This window comes from Leptodactylus fuscus, chromosome 1 (genome assembly GCF_031893055.1).
Source record: "Leptodactylus fuscus isolate aLepFus1 chromosome 1, aLepFus1.hap2, whole genome shotgun sequence".
In the NCBI taxonomy this organism is placed as follows: domain Eukaryota; kingdom Metazoa; phylum Chordata; class Amphibia; order Anura; family Leptodactylidae; genus Leptodactylus; species Leptodactylus fuscus.
The window spans coordinates 303,733,589-303,752,927 of NC_134265.1; the positions used below are offsets into that span (position 1 = coordinate 303,733,589).

Sequence of the window (19,339 nt, forward strand, 5' to 3'; positions counted from 1 at the left end):
GAAATTCTGTGTTTTGTAGTCATGTATGGTATATACCGGTAAATATCCATAATTTATATATCAGTACTCTCCATTTTGTGATTCATATGGATTAACAATTGGTGCCCTTTTCCCAGGGATCACCTATTGGCACTGCCTACTCTCCGAATTTGCCCCTTCAATACATTTACAAAGAAATGCTAAAACGATGACAACAAATGGACACCACCGAGTTTCATTTGAGACATTTAATAGTGCACTTGGCTATATTTCGATAAGACATATGCATCCAGATATAAATCTATGTTCTAAGCTCTTTTGTTCTTTATATTTATTATATTTAGCATATGTAAAATTGAGGGAATGCATCCAGATACTGAAAAAAAAAATATCTGAGGTATAAATACAAGTATACATTAAATTACATTGGCCATGCAGTTGCTATCTGGAACAATACAATTGCATTAAAGTGGTATGTACAACAACACATTTTTACAGTCATGACGGTTACAATGAATATACAACACTTATAGATTCGATATGTGGAAACACTGATAATGAAAACACTATTATTATGACTGTTACATAACAGATTCTTCATCGCAAAGCATTAAAATAATACTGACAACGGTAACAAAACAATCTTTCATCACTTTCATTCACAAAAACTTCTTACAGACGGCATACAATTAATTTACCTCTAAGAACTTCTGTGTTTCCTCCTCCTTACTATAACAAATCTATTTCAAAAGACATCCTATATGTGGTACTACTATAGTGTGCGGCCTACCAGTACACTGGCACTATAGTCTATCCGGTCACTTACACTATATACACTCCTGTCACCCATAGCCCTCTAAATGTCCGTCAGGGCACTCCGCACCCTTGCTCTCCTCAGCTAATGCTACTTCACGGTCCTAGCAGCCATCCAAGGTTTGAAGCATGTTGAGATACTGCTGAATAATGTTCCTCTCATCTCATGGAATAGTGTTATATACTGGTTAATTTCAGACGATGTCTTGGTTTTCAAGTGGAGGTACCCCAAAATGGGTTATACAATGATTTGCCCTTTGACCAACTGGATGGACGTCTCTTAACTTTAACCAATCCCAAGGAGAGCTTTGTGCTTGAGCTATAATGAACTGTAGACTATGTAGACTGCATGCTATAGTAACACCCTATGTCTTCTGGGTGCCGTAGCCGCGTCGTATTGCATGGCAATGACTTGGCCCTTGACACCCACTGCATTAACCACCTACCTAAGATGTCTTTACTGTATACGATTGTCACTGAAAGGTATCTCTACACTCAGCAGGGATCATGCTCTTAAATATACACAAGCAGTATCCAGCTTTTAACCATGGATCACTACAATAAAAGTACTTAAATAGTCATTTAAATTACTCTGTTGCCTCACGAGGCACCTTGTCTAAACGTAAAACAATCATATAGGTTATGAGCATTAAAGCATATATGCTGTATCTCAATGAGGTGTATAATGTCCATCTTTCTATAACATATAAGAGGATGTTTGGTATGAAGAGTGATTGACAATATTTGAGTGGAAGGCTTAGATGGTTTTGCTGTAGGCTCTAGTTGATGTTCTCCAGAAGACGTTACCTGTACTATGACAGGTCAGCAAACTTGGCTTAGACATGTTATACATAAAGAACAGGTTCATAAGATTTGTTGACCTTTTTAACTAAACCTGAGTTGAAAACCATTGCAAGGTATCAGTGTACCAGACACTTGATGACGAAGTTCACACGGACCACACTCATTCACACATCTTCACTGTGCAAATATCTGGTAAATAAAAGTATATAGATACCTATACAGAATACAAGAATGAGTACCAATTATTCCAGTGGATACACCAGTCCCCAAGAACCAGGATGATGATTTACATGAAAAACAGGAATTACGGAATGTGGCTTTTTTTTTAATAATTCTGCACAATACATTTTTCTTTCCAATAAAGTATTTTTGCTTCTCAGAAGCCATTTCTGTTGATATGTACTGAAACATATACAATGATAGAACTTGAGAGTCAATAGGACGAATAATTCCAGTCCAGGGCATAAAGCACCATATGGATGAAAAGCAGCTTCAAATCTTGCATAAAACCAGTCCTATACGCCAAATAACGGCACATACAAAAAGTCCAAGACTTGGAATCTAAATCTTCTTTTAGTCCCACCGATCCTAATGATGAATGACCTACACCAAGGTTTGGGCAATGGGTTCCTAGGTTTGTCACCTTGACTTTCCATTATTGCTTTCAGTTTGTGGATTGGTAAAAGAGTCTCGAATCCTGACAACTTCAGCTGCACACAATTGTCCAAAAACTTTATTGTACCATTCTGGCATGTGGCCTCTGGAACAAAAAAAACACATCAGATATTAGGTATTGATTTACGAATATACTGTGTACCGTAGCATTACTTCCTTTGGAATAGCCCCAAAAAATAAATGATAGAGTGCAGGCCAATTTTAGTTCAATCCACAGCTATGCAGGGCTACGTGATGTTATATAAGATTCCTCATCTAGAGGTCTACTCTGATAGTTGTTACAGATGATGTCAATGTCTTCCAAGAACAGAAGAGACACAATGAGGGATAGTGGTGTTCTGATTCCTGATAGGTATCTCTAACCTTCCTGACACTTAGTACAAGTCTGGTCTTGCTGAATGATTGAATGAATGAATTGCAGTCATTGGATAGCTCCCGCGTACACAAAAGAATTAGTCCCCTACATGTTTGGAATTGCTAAAGCCGGCCAGAGTCGTAAAGATTTGACAACGATACCTATGGGGTTCAGATTTTTTTTTTCAAGTTAGAAGTCTTGTTGGGAAGTAGAAATACATAAAAAGATATATTATATCTTCTTGGAAACATAAAACAGTATGTATTTGCATTGCTGTATGTCTAGTTTTCTCAGCCTGTATTCTTTAAAACACTAAGACTGTACTTTAGCTACTTAAGACCGACAACCTTGTTGAAGTATGAGTGATAGAAGCTTCAATGAATAGGATAGAATTCTATTGATCGAAATCCATCGTTTTTAGCCGTTTTATTGTTAACAATTGTAAAGTCATTTGGAGCATTCAAGTGGTTGACAAGTATTAGAAGAACACAGCTGCTTTGTTCCAGAACAGTAGCACAAGTTTCCTTCAATGCCACACACAATCTGTGGACAAATGTTAGACTGTATCTGGAAGAAAATAACCATGTTTTCTATTTCCTTTAAAGGGGTATTCCCATCTTAGACATTTATGGCACCTTCATCTAAGAATAAGGATTCCCAAATCCTGATTAGGCAGCTATCATGTTTTCATATAGGAAAAGTATGAATGACAAAGTTGCCATGCCCTCCCCATGCACTTTTATAGCAGCTGGAAAGAACAGCACAAATCCACCTCTTCATCTATTTCCCACCCATATGTTTCAGGAAACACAACTGAATTCTTGCTAAATGCAAGAAGAAGAAGAACCCAAGTTATTTAACTACAAACTATGGTTCTTACCTCAAATCTATTCTGCACATGTAGGTAAGCTTGGATTTTCCTGTGCCACAAGGCTCAATGAGGTATTTGGACAGAAGCACATTGACTCTCACGCCAAGTGAAGGAGCTTGGTCATGCTCTACAGATACGGTCTGAAGAGCACAGGCTCCCTTGGGTAAATTGGTTCTCCAGGATCTATGGGAATTTAAAAAAAGATGTAAGAGATGCAAAAATACACCTACTAAGATTCAATATCGTCATCTCATGTTTATTCACCTTAGAACAACAAAGTCTCTGGCCGGATGTGGAGCCATGTTATTTTGGACATATTGGTAAATATCAGTCTGTTCATCTAATGTCTCAATGACTTTTGAATCCAGTAGATCCTCGTCCCACATGTGCTGCTCTTTCAGTAGACGCTGAAGAACACTCTCCGGTTGTGCTGCGATCTCTATAGTGCTTTTCCACATTCGAAGTGGGGGGCCATCTGGAATCTGTGCAATAGAAAAGTAGTGGTAAGACAACTTTTAGATGAATGGATACAATGTATCCTGAAGGAACAAGGCAATTAACTCTTAAAATAAAAATAAATTAATGACGGAAAATAGTTTAAATTTCCTTCTTCCCAAAAGTCACTATAGATCTGATTGGGTCCGGTTTAGTTTTGCATAAGATGTTAAAGAAAGAACTAAAGCTGGACTTGCACCTTTGATAGCCATCAGGCCAAAGGCTTGTCTGGCTGATAGTCATTCCTTCTGACCTCCCAAAGACATGTACACTTGGTTGAGTTGAGCAGGGTGAGGAGGATACGCTGCTGCCAGACATTTTTGAAGGTATTTTTTCTTCATTCAGATAAAAATGGATCAGCCATGCTGAAATAAAACTACATACTTTTTTTTTTTATCCTCATCATTTGCTGTCCATACAGTCCTATGAAAAAGTTTGGGCACCCCTATTAATCTTAATCATTTTTAGTTCTAAATATTTTGGTGTTTGCAACAGCCATTTCAGTTTGATATATCTAATAACTGATGGACACAGTAATATTTCAGGATTGAAATGAGGTTTATTGTACTAACAGAAAATGCGCAATATGCATTAAACCAAAATTTGACCGGTGCAAAAATATGGGCACCTCAACAGAAAAGTGACATTAATATTTAGTACATCCTCCTTTTGCAAAGATAACAGCCTCTAGTCGCTTCCTGTAGCTTTTAATCAGTTCCTGGATCCTGGATGAAGGTATTTTGGACCATTTCTTTCTACAAAACAATTCAAGTTCAGTTAAGTTTGATGGTCGCCGAACATGGACAGCCCGCTCTCAAATGATCTGAAAACAAAGATTGTTCAACATAGTTGTTCAGGGGAAGGATACAAAACGTTGTCTCAGAGATTTAACCTGTCAGTTTCCACTGTGAGGAACATAGTAAGGAAATGGAAGACCACAGGGACAGTTCTTGTTAAGCCCAGAAGTGGCAGGCCAAGAAAAATATCAGAAAGGCAGAGAAGAAGAATGGTGAGAACAGTCAAGGACAATCCACAGACCACCTCCAAAGAGCTGCAGCATCATCTTGCTGCAGATGGTGTCACTGTGCATCGGTAACAATACAGCGCACTTTGCACAAATAGAAGCTGTATGGGAGAGTGATGAGAAATAAGCCGTTTCTGCACGTACGCCACAAATAGAGTTGCCTGAGGTATGAAAAAGCACATTTGGACAAGGCAGCTTCATTTTGGAAACAAAAATAGAGTTGTTTGGTTATAAAAAAAGGCGTTATGCATGGCGTCCAAAAAGAAACAGCATTCCAAGAAAAACACATGCTACCCACTGTAAAATTTGGTGGAGGTTCCATCATGCTTTGGGGCTGTGTGGCCAATGCTGGCATCGGGAATCTTGTTAAAGTTGAGAGTCGCATGGATTCCACTCAGTATCAGCAGATTCTTGAGAATAATGTTCAAGAATCAGTGACGAAGTTGAAGTTACGCCGGGGATGGAGATTTTAGCAATACAATGTCCAAACACCGCTCCAAATCGACTCAGGCATTCATGCAGAGGAACAATTACAATGTTCTGGAATGGCCACCCCAGTCCCCAGACCTGAATATCATTGAACATCTGTGGGATGATTTGAAGCGGGCTGTCCATGCTCGGCGACCATCTAACTTAACTGAACTTGAATTGTTTGTCCAAAATACCTTTATCCAGGATCCAGGAACTGATTAAAAGCTACAGGAAGCAACTAGAGGCTGTTATCTTTGCAAAAGGAGGATCTACTAAATATTAATGTCACTTTTCTGTTGAGGTGCCCATACTTTTGCACCGGTCAAATTTTGGTTTAATGCATATTGCACATTTTCTGTTAGTACAATAAACCTCATTTCAATCCTGAAATATTACTGTGTCCATCAGTTATTAGATATATCAAACTGAAATGGCTGTTGCAAATACCAAAATATTTAGAACTAAAAATGATTAAGATTAATAGGGGTGCCCAAACTTTTTCATAGGACTGTATATGGTAGATGGCACTACCGAAAGTAAGGTGTATGGCCACCATAACGTATACAATTCATATTAACTTTAAACATCTCCTATTATAAATCCCAAGTGCAGGAAATGGCAAAAACAAAGTATCGTGAGAAATGCAATGTAGCAGAATATGTAATGCCTCCTTGCCTAATATGGTGAAACATACGGCAAGCTGACACACATGTATTAATAATAGATATTGGCTTAGTCTGTAAAAACTCCATGCTCTAAAAATACTCACTTTTTTGTAGGCCAGATCAGCCTGCTCAGTTGTGGAACAGCTGACCCAACCTTTAAATTTGTCCTTGGCCTCTTTGAGTAAACTATCAACGCCATCTTGAAGATACGACTGATAATCACATTGGCCCTCAGCATTTCCATTAACCAATTCTTCCAGACATACTGGCCTCAAGTCTTGCTCCATGTAAGAATTGCGACATTTATTCATTTCTTCAGGAATCTAGAATAGAACACAATATAATAAGCCAAATCTGTTAATCTGTTCTAACAATAACTTAACTGTGGTGGATTTACTGTATTTAGGAAAAGATTGGGCAGAAACTTTATAAATGGCTCACATCTTGTTACTGTTAGTATAGTAAACTCTGTACTATATTTGTATCATTACATAAGACTGCAACCGTGAACCTAATCCAGACTTTATACTATGATATAACAAGGATAAAAAAAAAAAATTGTTCTACTATGAGAAAAAGAAGGTTAAAGAGGAACCAGAAAGCAGGGGATGATTTGCAGTTTACAACATGCCCTGTAATTCTACTATAATGTGGCTCAAAGTACCTGGAAGAGTTTTTTGCATTCGGCAATCATATGTGCCAGGCCTTGGGTGGCAGCAAGGTTTTCATTCAGATCTTTCTGATCCGGTTTGCCCAAGCTTTGCTTTCTTTGCATTACCCTGGAAAATAGATGTACAGTGGTAAGGTTTAGTCAGAACATCACTTATATGGAAAGTACTTGCAAAAATGTTTAGAAGGTCTAAAAAAAATTCTACAAAGTAAAATGTTATATAAAAAAAAAATAATAGTCTGTGTAAGATAACAAAATGAAGTGAATGAACAAGAGAGCAACCTTAACAACATCTGATTTTGATGTGACCAGCCTTTGTCTTCAATGAATCCTTCTAGGTACACTTGCAGACAGTTTTTGAAGGAATTTGGCAGTATCTTGGAGAACTAAGCACAGATCTTCTGTGGATGTAGACTTGCTCAAATCCTTCTATCTCTTCATCTAATCCCAAACAGACTGGATAATGTTGAGCTCAGAGCTCTTTTGGTGCCATTTCATCCCTTCCAGGGCTCCTTTAAAGGGTGGTTACACCAAATACTGGTTTTAGATTTCTCTTTTGTTCATTCACTTTGCATTTTGACAAATGATTAAAATAAACTTCTTGTAAAATAGTAAAATAAAAAAATACTTTGGGAAAAAAACCAAAAACTTATTGTTATGCCAAGGGCATAAAACAATAAAACACGAAAGGGAAAATGTCACAGTCATGCCCTTCCCCATGTATAAAATAATGCATAATTTTGTCCATGGTGTTCTGTACATTACAAAAACATCATATTTAACACATAAGTCACCATATAACCATGAAGATGACCCAATACCTTGGAGATGAATTTTCTCTCCTTAAAGTATTTAGGTGGAATAATGAAGGTGCTAAACAAACGGCCAGGTTAGTTGGTGTCATCTGATTTTCATCCACAGCGGCAGCAACATCACTCAAGAAGTATAGAAGAGTCTGGAGAACCTCTCTGTTTTCATCCGGCAGAAGCATAATAGCAGCTTTTATTGCTTGGAGACGCTGGTCCTTCGGGACATCTAAAAAAAACATCAAAAACAACCCAATGAATACACAGAATGGCAAAGATAGATTTGATATTTATATAGGTAGTAACAAATACATGCGCTACAAGCAAATCATATCAGACCATGGTCTATTGAGTGTGTCATTTCTGTGTGGCCACATTCTATGTTAAGGATATTACCACTGCACTGCCCTTCTGCTAGTGTTGGCTGAAGCAGAGGATTTGAGCAGGATTGCCTGGGCATCTTATATTTATGGGGTCCTCTCATAACAGAGATGGATCAAGCAGTTTGATTCAACATGCCCAATACTTTTGTCCTTAAAAGGATTGTCCCATTAAAGAAACTTATCCCCTATCCACAGAGGTTGTCAGAAAGTGCATGAAAAACATCTCCAAATGTAGCAGTACGACCCTAGTCTTTAAATATAGAGAGCTTGTACTGGATGTCTATAACATACTCAGAGTAGGAAAATACCCAAATGTATGTCAAGAAGTAAGGAATACTATTTATCCACTTACACTGATAGATCTGAAGGAAGGTTTCCGAGAGCTTATTGGTCAGAAGCGGCTCTGGCAGGTCCCTGAAATACTGCTTTAACATATCAGCCACATCATAAGCAGATTGTCCCTCATACATTGTGGGATCGGAACTGTTCTCACTTATCTCCCGTAATGCCAGAATCCTGGACTTAACTCCTGATTTTCTGAACAATCCAACCTTTAGAAAAAATATTAACAGTTAAAGCATCTAGCTGTGTATAATACCGTCAACACAATAACCTTCCAATACAGCCCACTCATAACCAACCTGATCCAGGCACTGACTACGCAGATATCGCATAGCTTGCTGTATGTTTTGTGGTAGTGGCTGACCGGATCTCTGGATGTTAATGGTTAAAGGAACACCAAATACATTCTTATCCCTGTAATCTGGAACTTTAACACGCTTCATAAACTTTGGCACAGCCCTGAAAAGGGAAAATGTACAACATAAAACATTTGTAAATGTGAAGACCAGTAGCAAAACTAAAGTCTTGTGGGCTTGGGTGAAATCCTTTGTCCAGGGCCCCCTACCTCATCCCTACAGTGAATTCTTGATAGTGATGGTTACAGGTGCTAAGGAGTTTACTCAACCTTAGTGTGGTTAGGGTAATCTCCTTGGCTTATGGGCCAGATGGAAGCTGCAATCTCAATACTGATGCCAGTGCTTATGGGCCCCCTAAGGCTCCTGAGCCCCAGTGTGACTGCACCCTCTGCACCCCCTCAAGTTACACCCTTTGTGAAGACTGTGATAAAGACATTAAAGGCTATTTATTCCATGGTGTATTATGTCCTAATAGACTGCTATATCAAATACGCCCATAAACTGGAGCTGTCCCTGCTGTCCTTTTGTCCAATTTAACATATCTTAGAACAAGATTTGCAGACCAATGCAGATCTGACTTTCTACCTATGTAATATATAGTAACATGTAATCATAATTAGCATCTATTTATCTCTCATATCCATCTTTGTAATATCTATCACATATCTAATATTTAATATCTATATGTCATTCTCATATCTAATATTTAATATCTATTTATCATATTTATATAGCAGGTTTTTTTTTTTATAAAACACATATAAAACTTATCACAATTAACCTGAAAATCTTTATCACTTATGATGAATTTATTTGTAGAATATATAAGATTCCCAGTAAAAAGCGGAGTCAGACGACACAATTCTATTAACAGCTACACATCGGAATAATGGAGACAGAAGCCAAGCAGTAAGTCAATAAACCCCGTGGTGAAAGCCGCCTAATAATGTCACTTCTTCAGTCTCCTCTTCATCAAGAGAAAATAGCCTTGTTAACAAAGGAGGTTTTGTACATCAACTTTTGCCATTAACAAAAGGCTCCAAGTCGGGTCTGCCACCCAGCAGCAGGCATAGCAGCGGGGATGTGGTGTAAAGCATTAGAGGCTGTCAGCCAGAAACATCAGCACTACAAATGACTGCTCGCAAAAAGAAAGGCAATTGAAAGCTACATGGCCACTTCTAAAGGGGTTTAGCAGAAGAGTCACGTAAAACAATGCTCTATAATTCCCTTTTATGCTCCAAACAATATAAAATACATCTAACACTTGAGCACCCGGCCCACTCGCCGACCTTTCCTCGCATACGAATTCCTCTGCACACAATGAACACTGGCCAGATTTCGTTACTTATGTTGCCCTGTTGGCTAATAGGAGAGTTCACAAAATGAATAATCCCTTCTTTGTGCGTAACAAATAAATCAAAAACATTACAAGTCATAATAACTATGTGTAAATAACTTTTATGTCCGTCACGACCGTCCGTACATTTCTGGGTATTTAGATAATAGCTGCTCTGAATTGGAGAACACTTTGGCGCTGTGGGTTACACATTTTTGTGGTGAAGAGGAAGAAGGGACAATGTTACATATTTCATCTATGCCACGAGCAAACCTATGAGCCATGCCTGAGTTATCTGACAGTGAAAAGAATCTCTGTCTATTATGTGCATGCAAGTTACAGCAAAGACACCATTACACCTAAATGCATTAGAAAGGGGTGGAAAGACGAATTGCCCTAAGCTGCAGTGTAACGCGATTCACGGATGAGAAACCACAATGTCGGTCAGACATGTTAACTGGGTTGCATCATGGAGGGTCTATACTCACCAGCTGAATCCATGTTTGTTTGAAGGGGTGTTCTTCTCCAGGAGAGCGGTCAACTTTAAGAGTGAATATTTCTGCAGTAAGTTAATCTGAGTCACTGACTGGCAGTTGATTTGCAGTGAGGCAGATCTTAGGCTGGGGCGATGAGAACTGTGGAAGCTGTGCCATCTGAAGCGATGCCTACATGATACATGATGATATAGTAATGATTAGGACATGAGAGATTTTTATGGTATTTATAAGGTATGAATGAGTAACAAGCTCTGACATAGTCCGATGAATCACACACTCTGCAATTTCCATTACAATGACTGATCACTGAAGCCGCTGCCTATATATACAGTGAGTAAATCTAATTTGCCCTGTAAAATTATACTACAAAGGGTATAGTACAGAGAAGACTGACCAATTTTTTAAAGTGAAAGATTATCTTCTCATATGTAACAGCCATAATAATATACCACAAGTTATATGCAACAATTGATATCTAATAAGTGGGTGAATTGCAGTTAGTAAGCACCCATGTACCTTACAATAACCTTGTAAGATAAGATAAGATATTCCTTTAATAGTCCCACAATGGGGAAAGTTCAGTGATAGTTTCATAGATGGTACAGTCGGGTCTGCCAGTCGGGTCTAATAATATAACAAGAGAGGAAAAACACATACAAGCTCATGGCAGATAGAGAAATCCTAGGAATCATAGCAACTAAAAAGGAAAGAAACACAGACACACTGCAATAATGTAGTCAGGAAGGAAGATATGTGAAGCAACTTACATTAGTTACCATGTTCTAATAAATAAAAGTAAGGAAGAGATCAATCAAACATTAGAAATGCGAAGAATAAAAGTAGGGAGAGGATCCTGCTGCAGCTAACTCCCAGCCAGAGATACAGCAGCTCATATATTTCCAAATCTATGAATCACTTAACAAGGGAAAACAAGGAATCAAGATGTATTATGGGCGACCATAGTTCCTGTTCACTATGGGTTATTGTCAGATTATGTACATTGCTGTTCCATATAAAGCCCCTATAGACAAAAATGTACCCACGCCCAAGTCTTCCAGATAAAGTTGGAGAAAGGGAAAAAAAATTAAAAACCAGGCATTTTGAGTCAATGCCCAACACCTTGTTCCTCAGGTGAAATAAGCCCCAACTAGAAGCGTCTTGCAGTGGTTTATTCCATCTCCCTATGAGAGTGCATGTGTGGGTGGTAGTTGGGAGGGCTGGCTGTCAGCCAAATGAAAGAAACTGACAGCTACAGAAGGAACAAAGGCATATTCATTGTATGAGAGATACTATAACGTCTCATGAATATGCAGTAAGTCTTTGAGGGTGTAATATCCCTTTAAAAGTCATATATGTATTTTGTTTCTCATGTATATCTATCATCTACGTATTCTAGTCAAGTCTAAACAGCGCAAAATTATCATAATTGGCCTTTAATTCCAAATTACCTTGTAGTGAGAGAGTAATAGACTACATTTACATTACTATTTACGTTAGTTTTGCCAGTTGTATTGGCATCATTTATCAAATGTAACAAGAGGTTTGATAAATTCAGTCCATTTATAAGTGTGATACGTCTGTCCTGAAATGTTACACCACTTTCTACACCACCCAATGACTGGAGTGAGTTTGAGCCAATTTTTATGACTTTTTAAAAAGTTGCAATTTATAAATCTGATCAATTTTTGCTTTGCGACTTAATAGCAGAATTTTTGGAGCGCAGGACTTGATAAATTCTCCCCATTATCTTAGCATATTTTGACACTGGAAAGTATTTAAATAGCTGGTTAAGTAATAAACAGAATCGAGTAACAAGTGAATATTTACTGGCAATTATCAGTAATAGGAAAACATACCTATTAGGTCTGGTCAAGGATGCGCCTACTCCAGAATCTCTCCTTCCTTGGATCACTGTTGTCTCCTCACAGTCATTCAAAGAGTTTCCTGTGATGTCCAAATCACTAAGAGGATTGCAGTCATTATCAATGTCTAAATGTATCTGTTTGGGAGAGGAGGGACAAGGGGATACAGAGTCTAGCGCTGAATCAGAATCCCCCTCATCGTAAAATTTCTCTGTCCATTGATTTACAATTTTCTGCATTCCCTTCACATGGTACAAAATGTCATCCAGTTCTGGGAAAATGTCCTCATGTTCCAGATCAGCCAATTCACCATTACTGGAGTACAGAAACGTGCCGGGAACATTGTCATAGATACTCAACCGGCTTCCTTCAGAACAACAAGATGTGCGTCTCCTAGTGAAAGAACCTTTGCAGCTGTTGACACTGTTTTCCCTTGTAAAGCTATGATGGTTATGTCCATTAAAACTTCCATTCCTCCAACTCACAGAAGAACTACTGTCTGTAGGGGATAAGTTACCATTTGAAAGTGCTTTTGGAAATGTTCCAGGCTTGTGGTCCTCAGGGATAAAAAACACAGCATCATCACCAAAATTCCTTTGGTTCTTATAGTTTTGTTCGAGAACATCACTAAAAGTTGACTGGTTGAAGGGGTCAAAGCCTTCTAAGTACATTCCAACTCTCTTGTGACAAGCACTTAAGCTACGTGTTCGTGTAACTGGACTTGGTGTGCTAACTGCACTGCTTGTTTCTGATTGACTGCTACTACTGCTGGTCTGCGTGGAGTTTGATATGCTCCTTTTACGCACTTTGGGGGCATTAATATGATTTCCATTTAAAGAAGTTATCTCCACACAGTTCAGTTGCTTTAGCTTATCATCATCTACCCCTTCTTGTAAGATAGGTTCACTGATCGTCAGGCCTGTTTTGGACTGTGCTTTCTTTTTGCTGTGAGAAGTTTTGATCTTTAGACTTTCCATTCTTTTCAGAAGGCTCTTGGTTCTAGACCTTGAGTTCTTTTCATTTGCCTTGATGTTGAAGTTAAAATTGGAAAGTTCCTTAGGAGATGGAAGGCTACCAAATGAGTCATCGTTTGCAAAAAAGTTTCCAGATGAACAAACACTACTGACGGAGTTTGTTCTCGTAGTGCCTGCCTCACTGGGAACGTGTGCTCTTTGACTTTCACTGCTGGTACTGTGGATGGATGAAACTTCTTGGTGCTCACTGAGGTCTGTAAGGATGCTGTCCTGACTTATAGCATTTCCTAACTGATGACTGTCACCAAGGGCTGGTTTATGTCCTTGAAATACATCAAATTCTTCCAATCTTGACCATCTCTTACTGTCCCGTTGGAATGTCCATTTACCACTGATTGCGCAAGGTTCATCTTCATCGGAATCTTCACTCTATAAATTGAAAGGGATGGTTCTCATTACAGGTTTCCTTCAGCAAAGTATTATAATACTTCATAATAAAACCAAATTAATATGTTAGAAAAGAAAAATCTATCCCACTTGGCTATTTGTTAGGTGTTTATGGGCAATTTATTGATCCTTTTGAGCAGCATTAGAAAGCACAAAATTAGTGGAATATTCAGGACCCTCAGACAAGATATTAAATAGGCCAATGTCTTCCTAGGTCATATCTTAGTTGGCTTAGTATGAGGCATAATTTTTAATCAGAATTGTGGTGCAATTGGGGTACACATTGAGGGGATTTTACGAACCCATCTATGCCAGCTTTTTTTTGCCGTAGATGGCTTTGTATGTGGGACACCTTTGCTGCATGGCACCTTCTTGTGCCAAAGATGTACTATACTATTTCTTCTGTTCTTTTATGAATGTGGATGGAGCAGAACGGAGACCAAGGTGGGTAGGGTAAGGGTGCTTCAGTTTACTATAACTCACACCAGAAGGTTAGTTTGAGTTATATCTGAAATCTACACCAATTCCAGGCTGGCATAGATTTCAATTCTGGTACACGGGAGGAACCCCTGTGTAGTGAGTCTTTAAAATTGACCGAAAACTAGATGCACCTAAATTGCACCCATTTTAAAATCGTCTGCCTGACCCTTGCTTTCTGCAACATCTGCTGTCAAGGGAAAATATGAAGACCGCATACAAAATAGATGGGTGCAGCTGACATTCATGTAATATCTGTGGCAATCTTTAGGCTTTAAAGGTTTCCTGTAAACTTTGCAAGGGCAAAGTTGGACAGCATTGGAAAAGTAGGATACCTAGAAGTCCTATTGGAAAATATATATAAATACTATATATACTTATATATATATATATATACTTATATATATATATACTTATACTATATATACTTATTATAATAACATGACTTGTTTCAGTCTATTAAAAATGTTAGGAAATAATAAATTAATTCCAAAAGTTATCCGCTGTTCCTTTAACACCCTTTCCTTCTGCCATCCCCCCACAATGTAATTATAAGTCACAGCACCTTTCTACATGGGGGTTCATTAAGATTCTTTTACAATTGAAGACAATTTACAATGTTGCAAGTCATTTACTTAGCATTTCAATGTAAACTGGATTATCACTTGTAAAGGGAACATCCAATTATACAGTTGACCCTGCCATGCATTGTCTTTGCTTCCCTGGACTCTTACCTTCTTTCTATTTGGACTGATCTCCAGCTTCATCACCGCACATTTATTTAGAGTATTCAGTCGCCTGTTAGAAATAAAAAAAAATAAATCTGTAAATTTCCATCTACAATTAGAAGCTAAAATACTTTCTTTGTAAGACATCACACTGTCAACACCCTTTAAAGTCCATGGAGCCACCAATTTATGCCTTAGGGTTGATATTTTTCATTCTGTCCGATTCTGGACTAACCCATCTTGCTACATTCTGAAGGACACCATATTGCAGCATTATAGGGAATATCATGCAGTGGCATGTACTGTACTATGGAACCACAGAGAATGTACTATATGCAAAAAGGCCTAAAAGTAAAATTTGAGTTAGGGTCTAAATTTCTATAATTTACTTACACTTCTGGAATATCAGAACTGGATTATGTACAACACAAACAGGACCTTGTAAATACATTTTGCACATAAAACCTGCATTGGTTCAGACTTTTTTTCCTCTTCATTTTTAAGCCTACATACCAAATGTAAGAAAATTCTTCAAAAATCTGAATAAGGGCCAAGACAAGCAATTCTGTGTCTAAGTGCGTCTGCCTTTGCTCACAGGTAAAATATGTCGGATTTGCAAAAATTCTTAATATAAGCTTTGTACCTATGAGCAAACACACCCCAGTTTAAAGAGCTTGCCTTGTATACATACTTTACAACTAGCAATGAATAACTGTGTTCTTTATATTCACTTGCTTGCAATCTTAGGCTATAATGTTCGGAGCTAGGTTAGTAAGCTTTTTGTTTATTCGAGTCACTAAACTACGGGTCTCAAATTGACTTGTATGAGTGAGTATACATTAATATATGCATATATATTATACACAAAATATGTATAGTTTTTTTGCTATATATTACTTTTATTGGGATACATTAAATGTTGTGTTTACACTAAATGCATCCATACGGGTCTAACTCAAATGGAGTGCAAAATTGTGTCCTTTTGGTCTCCATTTGGCTGGTATGCATCAGTGTACTTTTTAACAAAAAAACAAACAAACTATGGAATGACTATACTGCCCATCATAACGCAGCAAAAACAAAACACCAATAGAATCCTATGGGTGATGAATGTCGCAGTGTGAAATCTGTCACAGGCATCCATTCATTGTATACATCCTATCCCCATCATATATCTTACAAGTAGGTCATAAATACAGTGTGAACATAGTCTTAGCCAAATTACTCCCTTTACAAGCAGAATTTGTCAAGGAAATGATGGTACTGATACTGTACTGATACAGGATGATGGGTATTAGAAAAAATTAAGAAAACTAGTGCAAAGATAAAAGTTCTAAATTGTGTTATACCAGCCTGATGAAGAGACCTAGTAGTCTCGAAAGCTCGCAATCTGTCATCATTTTTGTTAGCCATTAAAAAAGGTATCAACTACTGAGGACTCAATCTTTACAAACATAAAAGTGGAATGGTTGCCCGTGTCTTCCAGTAAGATTCCTCCCATTACTTATAAATAAAAAGTTGTTATGGGTAGAGATGAGCGAACAGTGAAATATTCGAGATTCGATATTCGTTTCGAGTAGAGCCTCAATATTTGACTACTTGATCGAATATCGAATCCCATTATAGTCTATGAGCCTCTGGCAGAACCAGCGTTAATTGGCCGAATGCTGTACACTGTATAGCATTCGGCCAATCAACATTGGTCAATGCATTCCTATGAGAAAAAGTCAGCTCCCTCGTAACTGCAAGCTGCCAGCTCTCCCGACTAGCAAGGATGAGCCTGCTGCAGAACCAGCGTTGATTTGCCGAATTCTATACACTGTATAGCATTCGGCCAATCAATGCTGGTTCTGAATAGAATATTTACTGCAAATAGCTAGTAGTATTCGATCGAGTACGAATATTTCGAATACCGTAGTATTCGATCAAATACCTACTCGATCGAATACTACTTGCTCATCTCTAGTTATGGGCAGTGGCAACTATTCCCACTTTCCTTTGATTTATGTTGATAAATCGCCGCCATTGTGTCTGTTATTATGCTCTCTAGTTTAAAAGAGGTCGTCAGCAATTTTTCAAAAAATGTCCAACAGTAGTAAACGGTCTAAAATATAGAGAAAGCCCAAATTCACATTTTATATAACTTGTTGCTCTGTTCCCTGCCGAGATAACATCCCATTCATCATGTGATTTACTGCAGCCAATCACTGGCCTTAATGATCACATATGACTGTATAATATGCGAATGCAGAAGTCAGTGATTGGCTGCAACATCTGTACAGAACCGGAGCGATGGAACTATTAAAACGTGAGTATAGGTTACTTCTTTATTTTACACCATTTCCCACCCTTGGAGAATTCTCAAAAAATCTCTGACAACCCTTTTACAAAATAATATTTCTGCATTTCTTTATATGTGCGTTTTATACTTTGAAAAACAAGTTCATTTATCACATGGGAGAGGCGATAGGTTGTCGTAACTTACAGAAAGCATGTTCATTCGAAGAAGTGAGCCCTTATTGTACATGAGGTATGCACAACAAGCACAGACTGCCCTTTCTTCCACATTTACACATCCAAATGCTAAATCCTAAGCAAATAAGTAGTGCGGTCGACTAATGTTTTTACCTTGCCAAATATATCCTTTACAAACTATTCGAAAAATGTATTTGATATATGCAGCCTGAGATAGGCCCCAAATATTTGTCAAGGAGCAAACAGACAGAAATAAATTACATTTTTTGTGGAACATAAAATTCCTTACTTTTGCATTTTATCTTTTTTTTTTCCGGAACATTCTCTGACGGGATGGCTATGGGGTGTAATCTGAACATGGGCAATTGAAGTAACAGGATGGCCAGTGTTTACTGACCTGTAACCTGCTGATAACCTAACCAGAGTTATAAAACAAATTGGTTTTTACAATCTTATTGCCTACAGTCAGAAAGACTATTGAAAGGTTGTTAAGATATCACACATGATTTCAATAGAACATCTAATTGAGTTTGGAGATTAGAAGCCCTGGTGGTGCAATACCAGGCACGGCCAATAAAAAAAGGGGCGCTGTCCTTTGTCTTTCTGAAATCCTACAACTGCTTTAAGGTTAACATTTCGTACATTTAATTGAGTTTTTATATTTAATTGCTCAGTAGTTGACGCAAGGGTTTTTCAGGACTTAGTAACTGATGACCTATCCTTCGGCTAGGTTATAGATTTAGGAACAGCAGACATCCAACACCCTAGGTCCTAGTTTGAAGTGACAGCTGTGATTTCGTTTCACAGGCCATGCGATGTCCATCGAGCTGCGATACCAAGCACAGTCACTATGCAAATGTATGGCATTGTGCTTGGTAAGTATTATGGAGGTCATAGCACTTGCACAAATGCTGGCGTCTATTGAAACAACTAGGGTAGAGTTCTTGGTTAACAGATCACCAATCTTCAATTAATGACCTATCCCAAGGTCATCATTAATCATTATTCATCATTCATTTTACTTATAGGTTGTATATTAAAGGGGTTTTCTGGTGGATACATTTTTTTTTTACCATGAAGATCAGAATAACTAGAAAAAATAAAAATACTCACCTGAACAATTGCACCTACCCTCCCATTGAGATACTGTCCCTTTCATCTCTACTTCCTGGTCCCTCTCCGCACACTGGAAATGACCACTGCACCAATCACTGGCACCGGAACTGACCCCCTCCCCCTCCTTCCCAGCCAATGATTCAGCCCCACTTCCTGTGTGCCAATAGGGACCAGGACGTATAGATAACTGGTGAGCCAAACCGCATTGAATCAATGACGTAACTCTTTCGCTTGTAATATATCTATATGACCCAATTTCATAATTTGCTGCAAAAAAAACCCATTTTAGGCAAGGAAAACATTCAATAAGTCCATTTTAAACCATTAAAACACATAACAGATATTGGACAGCGCTCTATATTATATAAAAAGACGCTATATCAAAAGACTGGAATACTACATAAAACATCTGAAATACTAGAATTATCTGGTCCCATCCAGTTGAATAGAATTTGCTTTTGTGACTTACATGATGACTTTGATCTGCAAAGGAGAATCTCCAGTCTTGCTGATAAGACTGTGTAATCTCTGTGAGACTTCAGTTTAATGTGTCTACACAACAAAACTGCACAGTCGGCTGAAAAGGATACAGCAGTCTGCTGTGGGGAAGATAAACTTTTACTGTTTTAAGTGTAAGGGAATAGTTCTGGAAATCCAAGTTAAAATCTGTCTGACACGCATGGTGTCAGTTACAAGAAAAATCATGTCTACTAGGATT

At 38.1% G+C, this 19,339-nt stretch overlaps 1 protein-coding gene across 3 annotated transcripts in view; it reads right to left on the minus strand.

The window, feature by feature from the left end:
- Nucleotides 1-212: 212 nt before the first annotated feature.
- Nucleotides 213-19,339, minus strand: part of DLC1 (DLC1 Rho GTPase activating protein) — a 342,693-nt gene continuing 323,566 nt past the window's right edge. For all 3 annotated transcript variants that reach the window (XM_075258695.1, XM_075258703.1, XM_075258710.1), the window contains 11 exons: nucleotides 15,037-15,100; nucleotides 12,399-13,807; nucleotides 10,534-10,710; nucleotides 8,653-8,812; nucleotides 8,364-8,562; nucleotides 7,644-7,857; nucleotides 6,817-6,931; nucleotides 6,257-6,475; nucleotides 3,762-3,979; nucleotides 3,507-3,680; nucleotides 213-2,356 (listed from right to left, as the gene is read on the minus strand). In XM_075258695.1, coding sequence (XP_075114796.1) covers nucleotides 2,236-2,356; nucleotides 3,507-3,680; nucleotides 3,762-3,979; nucleotides 6,257-6,475; nucleotides 6,817-6,931; nucleotides 7,644-7,857; nucleotides 8,364-8,562; nucleotides 8,653-8,812; nucleotides 10,534-10,710; nucleotides 12,399-13,807; nucleotides 15,037-15,100 — 3,070 coding nt within the window. In that variant the 3' untranslated portion in view covers nucleotides 213-2,235. The remainder of the gene's footprint in view (nucleotides 2,357-3,506; nucleotides 3,681-3,761; nucleotides 3,980-6,256; nucleotides 6,476-6,816; nucleotides 6,932-7,643; nucleotides 7,858-8,363; nucleotides 8,563-8,652; nucleotides 8,813-10,533; nucleotides 10,711-12,398; nucleotides 13,808-15,036; nucleotides 15,101-19,339) is intronic.